This window comes from Berkeleyomyces rouxiae (assembly GCF_048999995.1).
Source record: "Berkeleyomyces rouxiae strain 22BRR77 chromosome Unknown BrBRR77_ptg000005l, whole genome shotgun sequence".
NCBI classification, from domain to species: Eukaryota; Fungi; Ascomycota; class Sordariomycetes; order Microascales; family Ceratocystidaceae; genus Berkeleyomyces; species Berkeleyomyces rouxiae.
In genome coordinates, this window is record NW_027396495.1 from 836,677 (window position 1) to 851,344 (window position 14,668).

The window sequence follows — 14,668 nt, forward strand, 5'->3', positions numbered from 1 at the left end:
TTTGCACATTCGCAGAAATCATTTGCAATACTGTGTCGTTAGGGTGTCCTAACATTTACAGAAGTTCCTCGTCATTGTCGTCTACCTGCATTGAATCCCGTGATTCAGGGGACTCGCTGGAGGTGGGCAGGGGGTAGGGTTGCAGCTGGGCGGCCTGTGATGGGGCGGTCGGTGGCTGGCTGGGCGCCGAGGAGGCAGGGGAGGGGGAAGCCTGGGAGCTTGAAGGGCTCTTCGTCTGTGACGACGGCCGGGCCGGGGGGGCCGAGGTGACGGCCGTGGAAGGCGCCTGGGAGGGCACTGGGGACGGGGCCTTGTCTCCCTGGGCGGCGGCTGCCGGGGTAGACGACTGCGTCTCGGTATCGGCCGGGCATTTGCGGTCAAAGTGGCGGACCCGGCAGCGTGTGCAGAACGGGAAGCGCTCCAGGGTGTTGTCAGCGGAGACCATGTGCAGCTCTCCAAGTGTCGCTACGCGACGGGGAACCGCAGACGGGGCCACAAGGCCTTCGTGGAAGGCGATGTGGGCGCGGAAGGTGGGCACGCCCGCCTTGCCAACGTACTTCGACAGCGTGGCGCTGGCGGAGACGACTCCAAAGGCCTGTTCGATATCCTGACGGACATCGTCTAGGGTGACCCGGTGGAGCATCACGGCGCCAGGGGTCTTGGGGTCCTCGACCGTGATCGAGGTTGGCAGTCCGTGTACGATGTACTTGGACCAAGCGTCCCTCTTGTGGACCTTCTCCGCAGTCAGGTTGGCGCGGATGCGCTCAGCGTGGCTGAGGAATTTGCCGACGTCACGGACGGCTGTCAGGGCAAAGCCCGTCTTGGTGGCGGTGGCGGTGCCTGCGCCCTCGCCGCGGGGGATGCCCGCGTTGGCCTTCGTTACGATGTAAGCCGGCGAGAGCTTCCGGAGGGGGGAATCGGTGGGCACAACCACGAAAAGACGGTTGTCGGTGGGGGCGGTCTTGGGGGCTGAGCTGGGATTGCCCTGTTTGGCCTTTGGGGCTCCGGTCGAGGGGGCGGCGGGTTGGGTGGCCTTGGATGCTTTTTTGCCCTTGCGGGCGACTGTGCTCCAGGATTCCTTGTCCGAGGACTCGGTGGGCGCTGCAGGAGCAGCAGCAGAGGGGTGGTGTGCAGGCTGGGCCTTTGATGGAGCCGGGGCCGGGGCCGGGGCCGTGTTAGGGGCGGGTGGCACGGGCTGTGCGGCCGGGGGGAGAGAGGTGTTTGTGGCAGCGCCCGTGGGGGGCGCGAGGGGTGAGCCTGTCATCACGGCCACCAGGCCGTTCTCCAGGATTGAGGCCAGGTCGTTAACGATCTGGCGGGTAGACGCGAAGGCCTCCGCGTGGGGGGCCATGGAGGCCAGGCAGTTGTCGGCCATTGTCAAGAAAATGCTGGCCAAGCGATCTCTCGCGGCCGCTTCCGCATCCTGCTTGGTGCGGATCTTGTCGGCCAGGGCCTGGAAGCGACCGACCGGGAGCGAGATGGGAACGTAGTGAGCCTCTTGGGGGAGGGGCGCGTCTTCGCTCCTGACGCGTTTTGCGCCTGTCGCGACGCGCGCGACGGAAGAGGGGAGCCCCTGAGGGGCCTGGCCGGCGAGGTTCGGCGAGAACGACGCGGAGGAGGGGACAGTGGTGGGCACGGGGGAGGGGTCGCTGGCGGGCGAGGTGGCCTGCGCGTACGTCAATGACGGAGGCGCGGACGCGTGGACGGACGCGATCATCTTAGGGATGACAGGACCTGTCGGGGGCGAAAATAAAGTGAAGTAGTTTGCAATAATGGTAGCTGTTAGCTTGGTCAAAATGTCGAAGGTGCCCTCTGAAAATCGAGGAAAATGTTGATCTGGCACAACCTTCATTCAACCCAGTTTGGCGGGGCTAGAGATGCCCTGATGCCGGCCGAGGCCAGGAGGTGGTCGGGGACGCAGCTCATGGGGGGTACCAAATAAAGAGAGGCCGGCTCAGGTGGGCTAGCGAGCAAAATAAAACAGGTGTCTCAGCAAGATTGATGATGTTAGTTTTTGTGTAACCATGAAATCCAGTGGAGAAAAAGCAAAAAACATACAACACTCGGGATTCCCACGTGGTCACCCACCGTAGTACTAGTCCAGCGCTTTGTAGGTTAACTAAGGGAGAGCGGACGGGATCCCGTGCTTTCTACAAGCTATGGTCGTATGTGGAAGTTGGTCGCGGTACCACGGATTATCAAGCATTACCACATTCGCTTCGAGCATGACACGCCGCTGGGCTGTAAGACAGGCAGAGCCGCCAAGGATAGCCCACATGTCTGGACGTGCAAGGGCCTGTAGGAGTGTGCGAATCGATGATCTATTCAACTCCCTCTGTTCTAGGTTTCGGGCGCCCTCCTGGTGTCCCTTATATACTCCTCGTATGTCCAGTCGTGTGGGCACTCATCTATACGAGACTGTGGCGCACTCATCTATGTGAGGGGCCCTTATCTAAGTGAGGGGTACTCATATATGTAAAGAGGCACTCTTTTTCTAACAAAAAGAGATGCAGCTAGCCATGGGCAGAAGATCTCTGAAAGGCGGTATGGGGGACAAGGATATTGGCCAGTACAGTGGGCAAATGGAACAGAGAGGTCTGAGGAGACAACACCTCACCAACCGGACATGGGCTGACAAGAAGGCCGGTTCATGCTCTATATCTTGGCATTGCTCACTATATGTATGGCACCTTTCGCTCTCCTTGTAAGACAGGCGAAAGTTAGATGTCTCGTAGTCAATCAGTAATGTGATGGAATGTGCCGGTGTACACGTCGATACCAAGCCACGATATCAACTAGTTAGCCGTGTACCTTTGTTTTTCTAGCCTTCATTTCACCAAAGCGCTATACACGCCAACACCATGAGTCCAGGGTGATCGTGGTCAATGCGATCAGGTCGATGTGCTTATATAAGAGAAACACATGGCCATACCTAACTACGTACAACTTCAAAGAAATTGATTAACTATTTCCTTTTCTTGTTCCACGTCTTGCTCGCCAATAGTTCCCATTTAGCTTCCAACGTTCGCCTAGGTTTTTGAATCGCGGACGGCCTGCCCCAAACTGGCTCGCAATGGGAGATTATCAATGTCTTCCCTCGACACATTTGGATCCTGAATTCTTGTCCTCCATGTGACTATTTATTCACCCGTAGGGAGAGGTTCTAACCCTCACCAACACAATATTAGAAGCTCCATTGATAAACGGTAGACACTCAGACCAAGTCATCTGAAGGACTTTTTAACAAAAGTCAAGTGACAAGTGACAATAAGCATAGTCACATACACGGTCATGTTAATTCTGGACTAAGACCCAAGACGTGCATGGCTTATTAAATTTATATTCCATCTCGATGTAAGGTTAAAGCCTCCGTTCAGACAACCAATCACCAACGTTGTTCATCTTGGAAATCAAATCCTATCAACAATGACGTTCGGGGTAGTATAAATATTCCAGTCCCCGATGTCACTACGGTCCCCAAAGGGTCTCAGCGTCGCAAAGCGCAAACTATAGCAGAGTTAGCAACTAACCTCAAGCCTCACCGAAAAGACTTCAAAGGGGGAGAGTATCACTTACGTATAGTTACCTGAGCTGATTTCACTACCATTACTCAGGCGCCCAAGCCACAAGAAATTATTTAATGATCCAGAGTTGTCCCCGGTTGCTACATCCGTGTCGCGAGCCAAATCCGTGGGAAAGGTCCTATTAGATTCCTGATATACAGCGTTTGGGTCGTAGATGGTGCCGGTGAAGGCCGAGGGAGATTGGAATGCTATAGATCCAATATATCCGTTCTGGCCTACAGTAGGAGGATACACCCACAAAGACTCGTCATAGTTCGGTTCGAATACATCCCACCTTGCTTCACGCGAAGCAAAGGCCATCCCCGCACTCAATCTGGGGAAATCCTGCGCCTCCAGACTAAGATTGAACGTAAAGGTAGACTTCTCTGCGATTGGCGTATTGTTGAGGGTCGAGACAATGGTGGGGTAGCCCTGTCTGAACATATTCTTGAAAGATCCGTGCAAATCTCCAGCCAAACCAAAGTAGGGAATGGACATGGTCTCATCAAGCGATGAATGAACTAGGATCTTGCCACTGTAGTTAGGTAGCGTCGCAGTGTTCCAGCCAAGGGACTCTGGATTTTCAAATTCAACGCTTACCGTCTTGCTGGACCCAGGCTGAAGTGTGAAGCCCTGAGGAAGACGAACAGTCGGCTCCAAAGAGATAGGAACAAGTTCAACCCTGGACTTGATATGGACATCATTCTCAAGACCCGTCAAAATTTCAATTCCCGCAGCAGCTTCGACAGAAAAGTCGTAGGTAACAGGCTCAGTCCACCTATTGACAACCGTAAACTCGTGATGGCCGTTGAAGTACTTTGTATCATTCAAAGCAATCTTTTCAAACTCCAGCTCAGAGGTGTAGTCTAAAACCTTCAAAGCATCGATCATCCCAGTGCCTACTTGTCCAATAGGGGCTTTATATTCCGGGACATTGTACCCCCACGGCAAAGAGTTACCGCTAGAAATAATTCTTTGAATGAGGCGTTTAGCGAATCCTTTGCCCTGGACATCACGGCCACCATAGACTGAGATATACAAAGCGGCAACACCGGCAACGTAGGGACAAGCCATGGACGTGCCGTTTTCAACCATCCAGGTATTGTTTAAGGACGGCATGTAGATGTCGACGCCAGGACCAGCAATGTCAGGTTTGACTTGCAGATCGGCAAGCCCTCCCCATGAGGTACTGTCACTGGCACCACTTTTGAAGGGTTTAGGCAGCCCAACCTTGTCCGGAGAGCTAATGTTAAAGGAAGCAGTGGCGTGTTTACCGGCTCTGACAGCATCAAGAATGACTTCCGCAGAGTCTGAGGTCAGGACTGCATACATTCCGGGGTTTTCGCTGGTACTTGCAACTATCGGAGTCGCATCGTAGTTGTAGAAGAAGATGTACTCAGCACCAAGCTCAGCTAGGTTGTTTTGCTTGTCCACAAACAGACAGCCACCACGGCGAACCAGAGGTATCTTGCCTTTCAGACTAGCAGTGCCATTGGGATAGGGAGTGCATGCGTCAGCAGTAGGGTTAGATTCCAAAGTCATGGGAACAATAGGCCAGTCAACAATCGATTCAGGAAAGTCCAAAACCAATTCACGGAGACTGGGAACATAGCCATCAGCAATTGTCTCGCCGTCGATTTTAAGATTATAGGCAGAAGCGGGATAGTCTTCCGTCAGTGCAGCTGCTACTCCAAGAACATTTTCGCCGCCAGCTATCGAGCTGGAGAGGAATGGGCCAGCCTCACCATTGTTTGCGTTGCTGGTGACAAAAATTAGGCCTTCATCAACAAGTCTAGAGGCCACAACTGCCCAGGCGTTGTCAGAGAACCCGCCGGTGGCTCCAAGAGAGGCGGCGATGATGTCGACCTAAGGGAATCATGGCGTTAGCTTCAAAAGAGAACCCCCTAATATGTGAGGCAGATTATTGGATAAGTTGAACTCACGCCATCATTATACGCCTGCAGGCTACCCTTGATGAGAATATCTTCACTCCAAAACATGCTAACTGAGGTAAAGACTCTGTAGGCATACAAAGTAGCATCCGGAGCGACACCCTTGTACCAGCTTGTATTCCCAGCAACGATGCCGGCTACCTTCGTGCCATGGCCATCCGTATCCATGGGGTCTGAGTCAGGAGTCGGCTCAGGGTAGCCGTTGCTGTCACCAAGAAAATCGTGACCGCCAACGACCTTGAATCCAGGGCCAAAGCCTCCACCCAACTGTATATTCATTAGCCTTATGAGGAAACACACAAGTGTACTTTAAAGACAATACTCACAGCTTCGTGATTATAGTCGATACCACCGTCAAGAATGGCAACTTTAACGCCCTTGCCGGTGATGCCACGACCATGAAGCTCCTGGACACCAGTGGGAACATGCCACGTTTTGCCAATAGGGACTCTGTCCGCTGGTGGAGTGTATGACCGGGGACTGCCAGCTTCCACAGAATGCGTTTTCAGAACGTTGTTTTTCCAGACGCCCACAACGCCATCGACAGACCGAAGAGTGTCGATGTTGTGCGAGGAAGACCGGATGCTAGCGCCGCTGAAGATGTGACTATCAAACTGATGCACAATCTCAACACCTTCGACGCTAGCAAGCCTGTCCCGTGCCTTGAGGTTGCTCTGTTGAAATATAGGTTAGTTTGGTCGTCACTAGTGAAATACTTGCGTGGTGCTGACAAGTATCACAAACTTACATGATCAAACTCAATAATGTAGCCAGAGGATCCGAAAGATGAGTTTTGTGAGCCAGAGCTAACAGCTGCATGAGTGAAGGCAGAAGCCAGTAAAAGTGGGAGTGTTTGGAGGTGCATCTTGTGAGGTTAGATGCGAGTGAGAGTGGTAGGTGGTGAGTGGTATCAAGAAGAGATCCGATAACTTGAGTGAAGAGGGAGTCTGGACATTATATATGCATCGCACAATCGAGTAGGTAGTTGCTATGTCGTTGACTTAGCCAAGTATTTTGTTGAGGGCCATACACCTTGAAACGAGCGCCATGCAGAGCTTCACAGGCTTCCAACATCACAAGTACCCAAGTGATGACGTTGCATTGCTGTGCAAGTATTAGTCAAAGACACGGGTATAGCACAAAAATGTAAAAGCGCGCGCATTCATCGGAGTGGATAAGATGGGTCGTAGGCCAAGAAACAATTGTCAACCAAGTAAGGCTATTGTTCAAGTACAGTTTCTAGTATACAGGGAGACTAGCGAGGAGAGGGGTGTGGTCCAAGATTGTAGAATCGGGAATAATGGCCCGCAGGAAGAGACAAGATCTCAGCAAGATGGGCCTCAGGGTCGTAGTCCAGGAGCAAAGACGAGGTACTCTGAAAGCTCACACGACAAGCCACCATGGCAGAGGTGGCCTCCTCTCTCCTCTTACACCACAACATGGGACCAAGATGCCTGCAGCCCCCGCCAAAACTAACCCCCGCCATGACACTGACACACTGCATGTCACGCACATCATGGAAGGCTCCATTATGTCTCTAGAAGTTTTCTCAGTCCAAGCTAATGCAAATGCAACGCTCGCTCTCTCCATCTAATGGTCCCCCAAGCACCTCGCGGTATTTAGAGTTGGGTGATGGGTGATGGGTAAAGTGCATATGCATCCGATGCAGGCTGTGTGAACCGTGCCTTGTCACAAGGTGGAACAATGGTAAGAATAATACTCTTAACGAGCCCATTGTTCTGCAGTTGAATGGAGCTCCCCTTGCTCCAACCTCCATTGCGCCGTACTTTTACCCCGGCTGCACCGGAGAAATTCCATTACAGGGGAGGGAGGGGATGTCATGTGGCGGTAATGCTTCCAGTTTCATGGCTATTGGAATTATACGCTGATCGGTAACCTTGGCGCGTGCAACCCAGGCAGGCCTGGCCTGTACTTGCAGCGCTAGAAGTGCGTCCGCGCCGAATCACACACTCAGTATGAAAGCCACGAATAGCATTGGCCTGTCGTATCCCATCACATTTCACCCTTGTCTCTCGCTTGTCTAATCCCGATCCTTATCCGCGAGCAGGGCTAGCCATAAGTTCCAAACCTTCTATGAAGGTTCTGCTTCCTACAAATGCAATTATCCTTTCGTTGCGAGCGTGGAAGTGTCCAGACCTATAGAGAACCCCCAAATACGATATCTAGTGTAGGCAGAGGATTCAGCAACTGGAATGGAACAGAGACGGTGGAAAAGGGACGGCGACGCAGAGAAATGCCTTGTCATAACGCATCCGTCGATTAAGAGAAATACAACGCCATCCTTATTACCAGCTGAGATAGCATGAGGCTAATACGCGACTCCTCAACTCGACGTTGCCTGAGCATGAGCACACTGTTCCCGTATCGCTGTACTGCTAATCTTATTTCCAAAGTCGCCAGTACTCTTCGCCTGCTGGCCCATCTGATCGTCCGATCCCGCAGCCTGGAGCACATCTACCTCGTAGATTCGCATGGCACGCCAGCCGTTCTCGGCGCGCTTTTTGTTTACAGCATCGCCGCCAGAGCGAGTCTCGCCCGACACTACCAACACATCCATGTTCTCACGAACAATCGTAGGTCCGTAACCGTCCTGGATCGCGACGCACTCCACTGTTACTGCACCCTCGCGAAATTTGGCGATTAGGCTGTCGGCTGTTTCTTGAATGGCCAAGGGTGCTACTTGTCTACCCCGCACCTCGCGCAAATCCAACAGGGAGGCAAGATAGCCTACTACTGCATGAGCGCGATGACTCCATGGCTCGATCAGGTCTGCAAACTTCTTGTTCTTGAGCATCTCGTCGCCAGTAATGCCAATAACAAACGTAGATCTGGCATCACGTGAGAGGTCCAGTAGTAGTGCACCTGCAGAAAGTAGTAGCTTGTGCCCAACATGCAAGTGATCAAAGGTGCCTCCTATGCATACAACACGATATGTAAGCCCATCGGTGTCCTTGTCGTCTTCGGGGCTCTGAGCCATGTTCATTGTCAGCCCACCCTCGACAGTAACGATCTGACTTTGCTTCAGCGGATATTTGCCTTCAATCAAGTCCAAATAAGTCGAGAAAATCTCCGACCCAGCCTCGGTATCGACGCGGTACAGTGCCCGGAATGGGTAAAACGAGTGTGCAAAGGCGCGCAGATCGCACACCACCGTGCCGTTCGGCTTGAAGCTCCACATTGGCTCTAGGTTGAACATCCGTCCGCGCTCGTGGTCCACCAGCACAACCGACGCAGCGACTGTGATATTATCCTGGGAGCAGACTACCGCGATGATGCTGTACACGTGGGCAAGAAGCGACTGCGCGCTGCTCCATACCAGCTGCTTTGTGCCATATGGCGGCCCATGTAGGAATGCCCCGGGGATGATAATCACCAGCTCGGGCTGATGCTTCTTGTCAGAAGGGGGTGGCGAGACAGCGACTTTTTTCAGTGCCGAGCTCAAAGGCGGCCAGTAGGCGGCTTCAATGATAGCCCTTGAGATAGAGTTAGGCGGGAAGGGCAGAATCAGCAAGTCTGGCATAGCGATGAAATTCTTGTTGTGGGTTTTGTTACTAGTAGCAATGCAGTATCGTTGGGGCAGGCGACCAACGTCACGGTGAGGTATGAAAGAAAAACTACCGACTGAGTGGGAAAATTGGTAACTTGAGGACGATCATCAGCAGCAAATGTGAAAAGACTCAGTACCACGATGAAGCTGCCTGATCAGCCCACCTGTGCCAACTGCGGGGTGGTAATCTATCACATTGCCCTTTTATATATCATGATACATGAGTCACTTCCAACAACCTAAGAAGAGGCCGCGTGGCCCAATGGCAAGGCGTTTGACTACGAAATTTTCTGTGGAATCAAAAGATTGTGGGTTCGAATCCCATCGTGGTCATTACTCTTGGATCTCCTCATTTCGAAGAGGTCTATTCGTTTTTACCACGATAGAAAAGTGTGGAAAGAAGACGAAGTTTTTTTTTGCGGGGTCGCAGAAAAATATTTCTCAAGAGGATGTGCTTGACCCACAAAAAAAGGTGGCCTTTGTAGGATTTTGTACATCGCGGGCAATGAGCTCGCAGATGGGCAAGCAAAGCTAGGGGCCAGGACAAACACCTGGCTGGACGGCATGTCGCTCTCCTGGGCCCGCCACTATTTCCGCTCCCGTCTCGACTCTGCTTTCCGCGCCTGGTGGGCAGAGGAGGGACGCGCCATCAGACCCCATCTGCACCGCCCAGTTGAACCCCCCAAGAAGGCTTGGTCAAGTCTCCTTGACGAGACCGATCGCAAGCTCGCCCGCGCAGTGCTGACTGCTCTGTCCGGCCATGGCGACTTTGCGGCCTACCATCGCCGCTTCGAACATGTGGACGCCGTGCTCTCCTGCCCCCTTTGCGGATCGGAGACCGCCCCAGAACATGTTTGGGTCTGCCCCCGGAACCCACAGCGGGTGTCCCGCAGCTTCTTCCAGAAGTTGATAGGCACCAAGCGCGGGGCCACCTGGCTGGCCGCCAAGGCAGCTAAAGCACCCACTGTGCTGCTCGCCCACCGCCGTGCGAGGACTGAGGTGCACCCACAGGCCGCCGACCCTCCCGCTCGCTCCCCGTCGAGCCTACCACCGCCCGCCCCTCCACCTCCCAGTGCGGGGGCTCCCCCGGGCCTCTCGGCTTAGCGCGCGCGCTGCCACTCTCGTCTGTTTGCTCGTTCTCCCTTTCTCTCTCTACTTCTTGTCTTTCCTTTGTTACTTTTCTTTTGTCATGTTCTATCTTTCTTTTGGGTTTGGTCTTCTACAGGGTAAAGGCCGAGGCTTGGGGTCTTGTTTGGGGCCTTACAAGCGAAGGACAGCCATTGCGCTGGGCGGTCGGGGGACCCTCCGTCATTATACTTCGTGCTGTGGGGATTTTCTGTATGCATGATTCTGGGTTTTTGGTTCTTTAGCTTCTGTATGTATTTCTTGGTACTAGTTTTAGTCCCCTGTCGTATGTCGAGAATACCTCGCGAGTAGACAGGTAAAATAAAGACAATCAAATCAAATGTAGGATTTTGTGGGATAACCTCCCTTGATTTGTGGCGTAAGCGATTAATTCCGTGTGATACTTTTCATTTGGCTTAGTCACGTTAAATAAAGTCAAGTCAAGTAAGCGGTCAATTGTGGCTGATTTGTGATGCTTTTTGTGCAGCTTAGTCACGTAAAACACGGTCAAGCCAAGTCAGTTGCGGCTGACCCAGGATGTAACAACCTCGACGGCCAATCTGCCGGGCCAGCTACATACTCCAGTCGCACCCGTCGCGCCGGCCACCAAACGCGCCAGTAGCGAAAACGCGTGCCCTCAGGAAGCCGCTTATGCTCCCTTCTCCCTCCGCGTCAGCCATTCGCGTCCCCCCGCCGCATCGCAACGCTCGGTGGACTCCACATGGTCACCCCGGACAACACACTGGAGTGTTTCCCGTTCTACATACGCCGCCAGATCCGGCACTTCGATCGCAAATTATCGGCCGACTGCCCAGACGCTACCCCCTGCCCCAGCCGCTGCCGCCAAAGGAGGCAAGGTCCCGTGTCCAGAGCTTTCCTAGGCACCTCCCACGGCCGACATAACCGCCATTCCGTCTCGGCCGCCGAAACAGACCGCGCCCCTTGAAGCCCGCACCCTTCTCTGACTGGGCGCTGGAGGCTGAACACACACAGGACAATTACACCGGTGCGGTTCTGGGGCGCAGCACTGAGGACATGTGCCTTCGCCTGGCGCACTCCCTCGAGCGAGCAGCTGACTACAAGGCGGATTCCTCGATGCTCACTTTTGACGTCTAAGGGGCTTTCGACGCGATGCAACCGAACCACATGGTCAAGCGGCTGCTGGAACTGGGGTGTCCGGCCGAATTATGCTGCTAGGTGTCCCCGTTCCTAACCGGGCGCATGACCTCCCTGACCCTAGAAGGCGTGGCCGATCCACGACAGCCCACGGGCGGCACTCTCCGCAGGGCTCGCCCATCTCGCCCATCTTATTCATGCTGTACATGTCACGTCCAGACATATAGGCCATCCTTCCTAGCCCTGCGTCTCTTGCAGCCCAGCGGCGTGTCGTGCCTAAAGAGGATGAGGTAATGCTTAGTATTCTGTGGTACCATAACCAACTTCCATACGCGGCCAGAGCAGAAAAGGGTATAACCCTAAGCAACCCTACAAACAACAACAGCATTAACAACCCGAAGTCATCACAACAAAGGCCATTGACAACGCGACGATAGATATAGACATGTTAGACAACCCCAAGTCCCTCTAGTGGACATCACACAGGGAATCCACACCCAACAGCCACCTCCCGACCCGGCCGAGCCCACCAAGAGCGCGGAAACACCCCCCACATGGACCGAACCAACAGCTGCGACCACCCACGACAAGAACGACAAGCCGGGCCAAACGGACAACGCGACCGAAGACACACAAGAAAAACCGGGACGCTTTGCCCAGACACTGGAGAAGGCAACATCTAAAGCGCGGGCTAACCAGAAAATAAGCCTGGACGCGGTCCAGGACCTGACGAGAGAACTGGTCACTGTGTTTGGTAACCTCAAGGGAAAGGTCGCGAACAAAACGGCTAAGGCACACATCAAGGATATCGCAAAGGACATTCAGGATATCCTCCGTCGCAAGGCCCACGCGCTGTTCTCGGCTGGCTTCCCCCCGACTGAAAAACAGCAAGCCAAAGACAAGCCGGCCCCGGCTCAGGAGACGCGGATGGGGACCGAGACCCGCGCCAAGCAGAAGGAACAGAAGGCGGGTCCCGAGAAGGCCACCGGATGGACCAACATGGCAGCAGCAGGAACGACGTCCCACCAAACATTCGACGTCAGGGGACCGTGGCAAGCGAACAAACCCCAGCAGAAGACACGAGCGACCCCCCCACCAAACCGGCTCCTGGTCCGCCTTTTCGAGGGTTCCAGATGGAAGAACGTTAACGTCACTATAGTTCGCAACAAGATCAACATGGAACTTTTCTCCGGGAAGGAACAGGTCGCGCAAGCAAGTTCCACGGCAACAGGCTTTGCTCTACTGATGACAGAGAACGAAGCCGCAGAGAACCCGGAATTGCTGGAACTCATCCGAAACTACATGGACGCCGAGAAGATCGAGAAGGAATGCACGTGGGAAAAGTTCATCATCCCCAACGTGCCTAAGACCATCAACGCTCTTCACAAGGAAGGTGCCTGCGCCCGCCGAGTCACACTGGAAGATGTCAAAGCCGACGTACAGAAGGCATTCGGCGGCGACCTGAAAATCATCATGTGGAGGGAATACCCGAACGACCCGGATATGCAAGGTCTGAGAGTGGCGATCAAGGACCCGGAGAGGACTCCAAACACGATCACACTACTAGGCCAAGTCAAGGTGGTCAGACGCGCAGTACAGAAGCCGCTGCCGCCGCCGCCTAGGTGCCAGCGCTGCTGGAGGGCTCACCGCACTGAATTGTGCAACTACGCCATCCGATGCGCTAGATGCGGTGAAAAGACGCACACCACGGACTTCCACCATCAGGCTAAGCCCTGCAAGGAGCACCCGGAGAAGAAATGTGACTGCACATCTGACTGCGCCATCTGCAAAGGGCAACACTCCGCAGAAACCTGCGTCAATCAGAAGAAGAATTAATGCGGAACACGATTCGCAACACACCAGAAAGGAAAAACAAGCTCACGATAATACAAGCGAACGTACAGAGGAAACCCAACGCACAGAAAATGATTCTAGAACTGGCGGCAATGCACAAGGCGGACGTGGTCCTGATTCAAGAACCAGCCATATACAAAGGCTCCCGCAAAATGCTGCACCCTGACTACATAGTGTCGGATCCCTCACACTTCGAAGAGACAAGCAACAGAGACGCGAGGCGCAGATCGATATGCTTCCTATGCAAAGCCCCAAGCTTCCAGGCGTATACCTCAACAATGCTCCCCACACCGGGTCCCGGGCCACTCCGATATCGAGGGCACAAGCTCGCCGATGTGCAAGCCAAACTGGGGGCTAGGACAACTACATGGTTGAACGGCATGTTGCTCCCTTGGGCCCGCAGCTATTTTCGCTCTCGCCTCGACACGACGTTCCGCGCCTGCTTGGCAGAAGAGGGACACGCCACGAGACCTCATCTAGCCGTCCAGTAGAGGCCCCCAAGAAAGCGCAGAAAAGCCTCTTCGACGACACTGAGCGCAAGCTCGGCCGCGCTGTCCTGATGGGACTGTCTGGCCACGGCGACTTTGCTGGGTACCATCGGCGTTTTGAACACGAAGACGCCCTACTCTCTTGCCTCCTCTGTGATGCAGAAACCGCTTCAGAGCACATTTGGGTCTATGCCCGCAACTCCCAGCGCGTGTCGGGAAGCTTTTTCCAGAAGTTGATAGGCACCAAGCTCGGAGCCACCTAGCTGGCCGCCAAAGCAGGCATAGCATCCGCCATGCTGCTTGTCCACCGCCGCACGAGGACTGAGTCGCACACACAGGTTGCGGACCCTCCCCCACCCTCCGACAAGCCTACCGCCGCCCGTCCTTCCGCCTCTCAGCGCTGACGTTCCTCCGGGCCTCTCTGCTAGTCTTTGTGCTGGGCGGTCGGGGGACTCTCTGTTATTATCCCCCGAGGAGTATGGTTTTCTGTATGTAGGATCTTGGGCTTTTGGTTCGTTTGCTTCTGCATGTATTTCTTGGTACTTGTTTTAGCCCCCCTATCATATGTCGAGATTCCCGCGAATAGACAGGTTAAATAAAGACAATTAAATCAAATCAAACAACCCGTACGCTCTCCCCTAGTTGATCTACAAGACGCTGAATCAATACTACAATGGGCGATCGCGTGCAAATCCCCAGTGTTGTATGTCTCTTTGCCGCCGTTTCGTTTTGTATATATTTTTCTTGGCAGTAATGATCTCTTTCCCTTATAAACACTCCTCAGACGTTGCTTTATTACGTACCACCATAGCCTGTGGAGAATACGGGGTCCCGTCTGCTCCCCCTTCGTCAAGCCATAGAGTGCCGAACCAGTAGTATGGTGGGTGACCACATGCGAATTCTCGGTGTCGTACGTTTTTACCTTTTTCTCAACTAGATTCCATGGTTACACAGATATTTCTGCGCTTGTACGACCAGACTTGCCATTGTGGGTTCAACCTT

At 53.8% G+C, this 14,668-nt stretch overlaps 5 protein-coding genes across 5 annotated transcripts; 2 read left to right on the forward strand and 3 right to left on the reverse strand.

The window, feature by feature from the left end:
• Positions 1–55: 55 nt before the first annotated feature.
• On the reverse strand, positions 56–1,852 carry BROUX77_005357 (uncharacterized protein; the record flags this gene model as incomplete). The annotated part of the gene is made up of 1 exon (XM_073750222.1): positions 56–1,852. One exon carries the CDS (start codon positions 1,850–1,852, stop codon positions 56–58), a length of 1,797 nt encoding a protein of 598 aa, XP_073604243.1.
• Positions 1,853–3,410: 1,558 nt separating this feature from the next.
• BROUX77_005358 (uncharacterized protein) lies at positions 3,411–6,380 on the reverse strand (the record flags this gene model as incomplete). The annotated part of the gene is made up of 5 exons (XM_073750223.1): positions 3,411–3,507; positions 3,577–5,429; positions 5,507–5,782; positions 5,842–6,189; positions 6,264–6,380. The coding sequence occupies 5 exons, from the start codon at positions 6,378–6,380 to the stop codon at positions 3,411–3,413; spliced, it is 2,691 nt and encodes an 896-aa protein (XP_073604244.1).
• Positions 6,381–7,859: 1,479 nt separating this feature from the next.
• On the reverse strand, positions 7,860–9,056 carry BROUX77_005359 (uncharacterized protein; the record flags this gene model as incomplete). Its single annotated transcript, XM_073750224.1, has 1 exon — positions 7,860–9,056. The coding sequence occupies one exon, from the start codon at positions 9,054–9,056 to the stop codon at positions 7,860–7,862; it is 1,197 nt and encodes a 398-aa protein (XP_073604245.1).
• Positions 9,057–9,647: 591 nt separating this feature from the next.
• BROUX77_005360 (uncharacterized protein) lies at positions 9,648–10,187 on the forward strand (the record flags this gene model as incomplete). The annotated part of the gene is made up of 1 exon (XM_073750225.1): positions 9,648–10,187. The coding sequence occupies one exon, from the start codon at positions 9,648–9,650 to the stop codon at positions 10,185–10,187; it is 540 nt and encodes a 179-aa protein (XP_073604246.1).
• Positions 10,188–10,859: 672 nt separating this feature from the next.
• Positions 10,860–13,160, forward strand: BROUX77_005361 (uncharacterized protein; the record flags this gene model as incomplete). Its single annotated transcript, XM_073750226.1, has 4 exons — positions 10,860–11,065; positions 11,141–11,318; positions 11,552–11,614; positions 11,811–13,160. 4 exons carry the CDS (start codon positions 10,860–10,862, stop codon positions 13,158–13,160), a joined length of 1,797 nt encoding a protein of 598 aa, XP_073604247.1.
• Between the last annotated feature and the right edge of the window lie 1,508 nt (positions 13,161–14,668).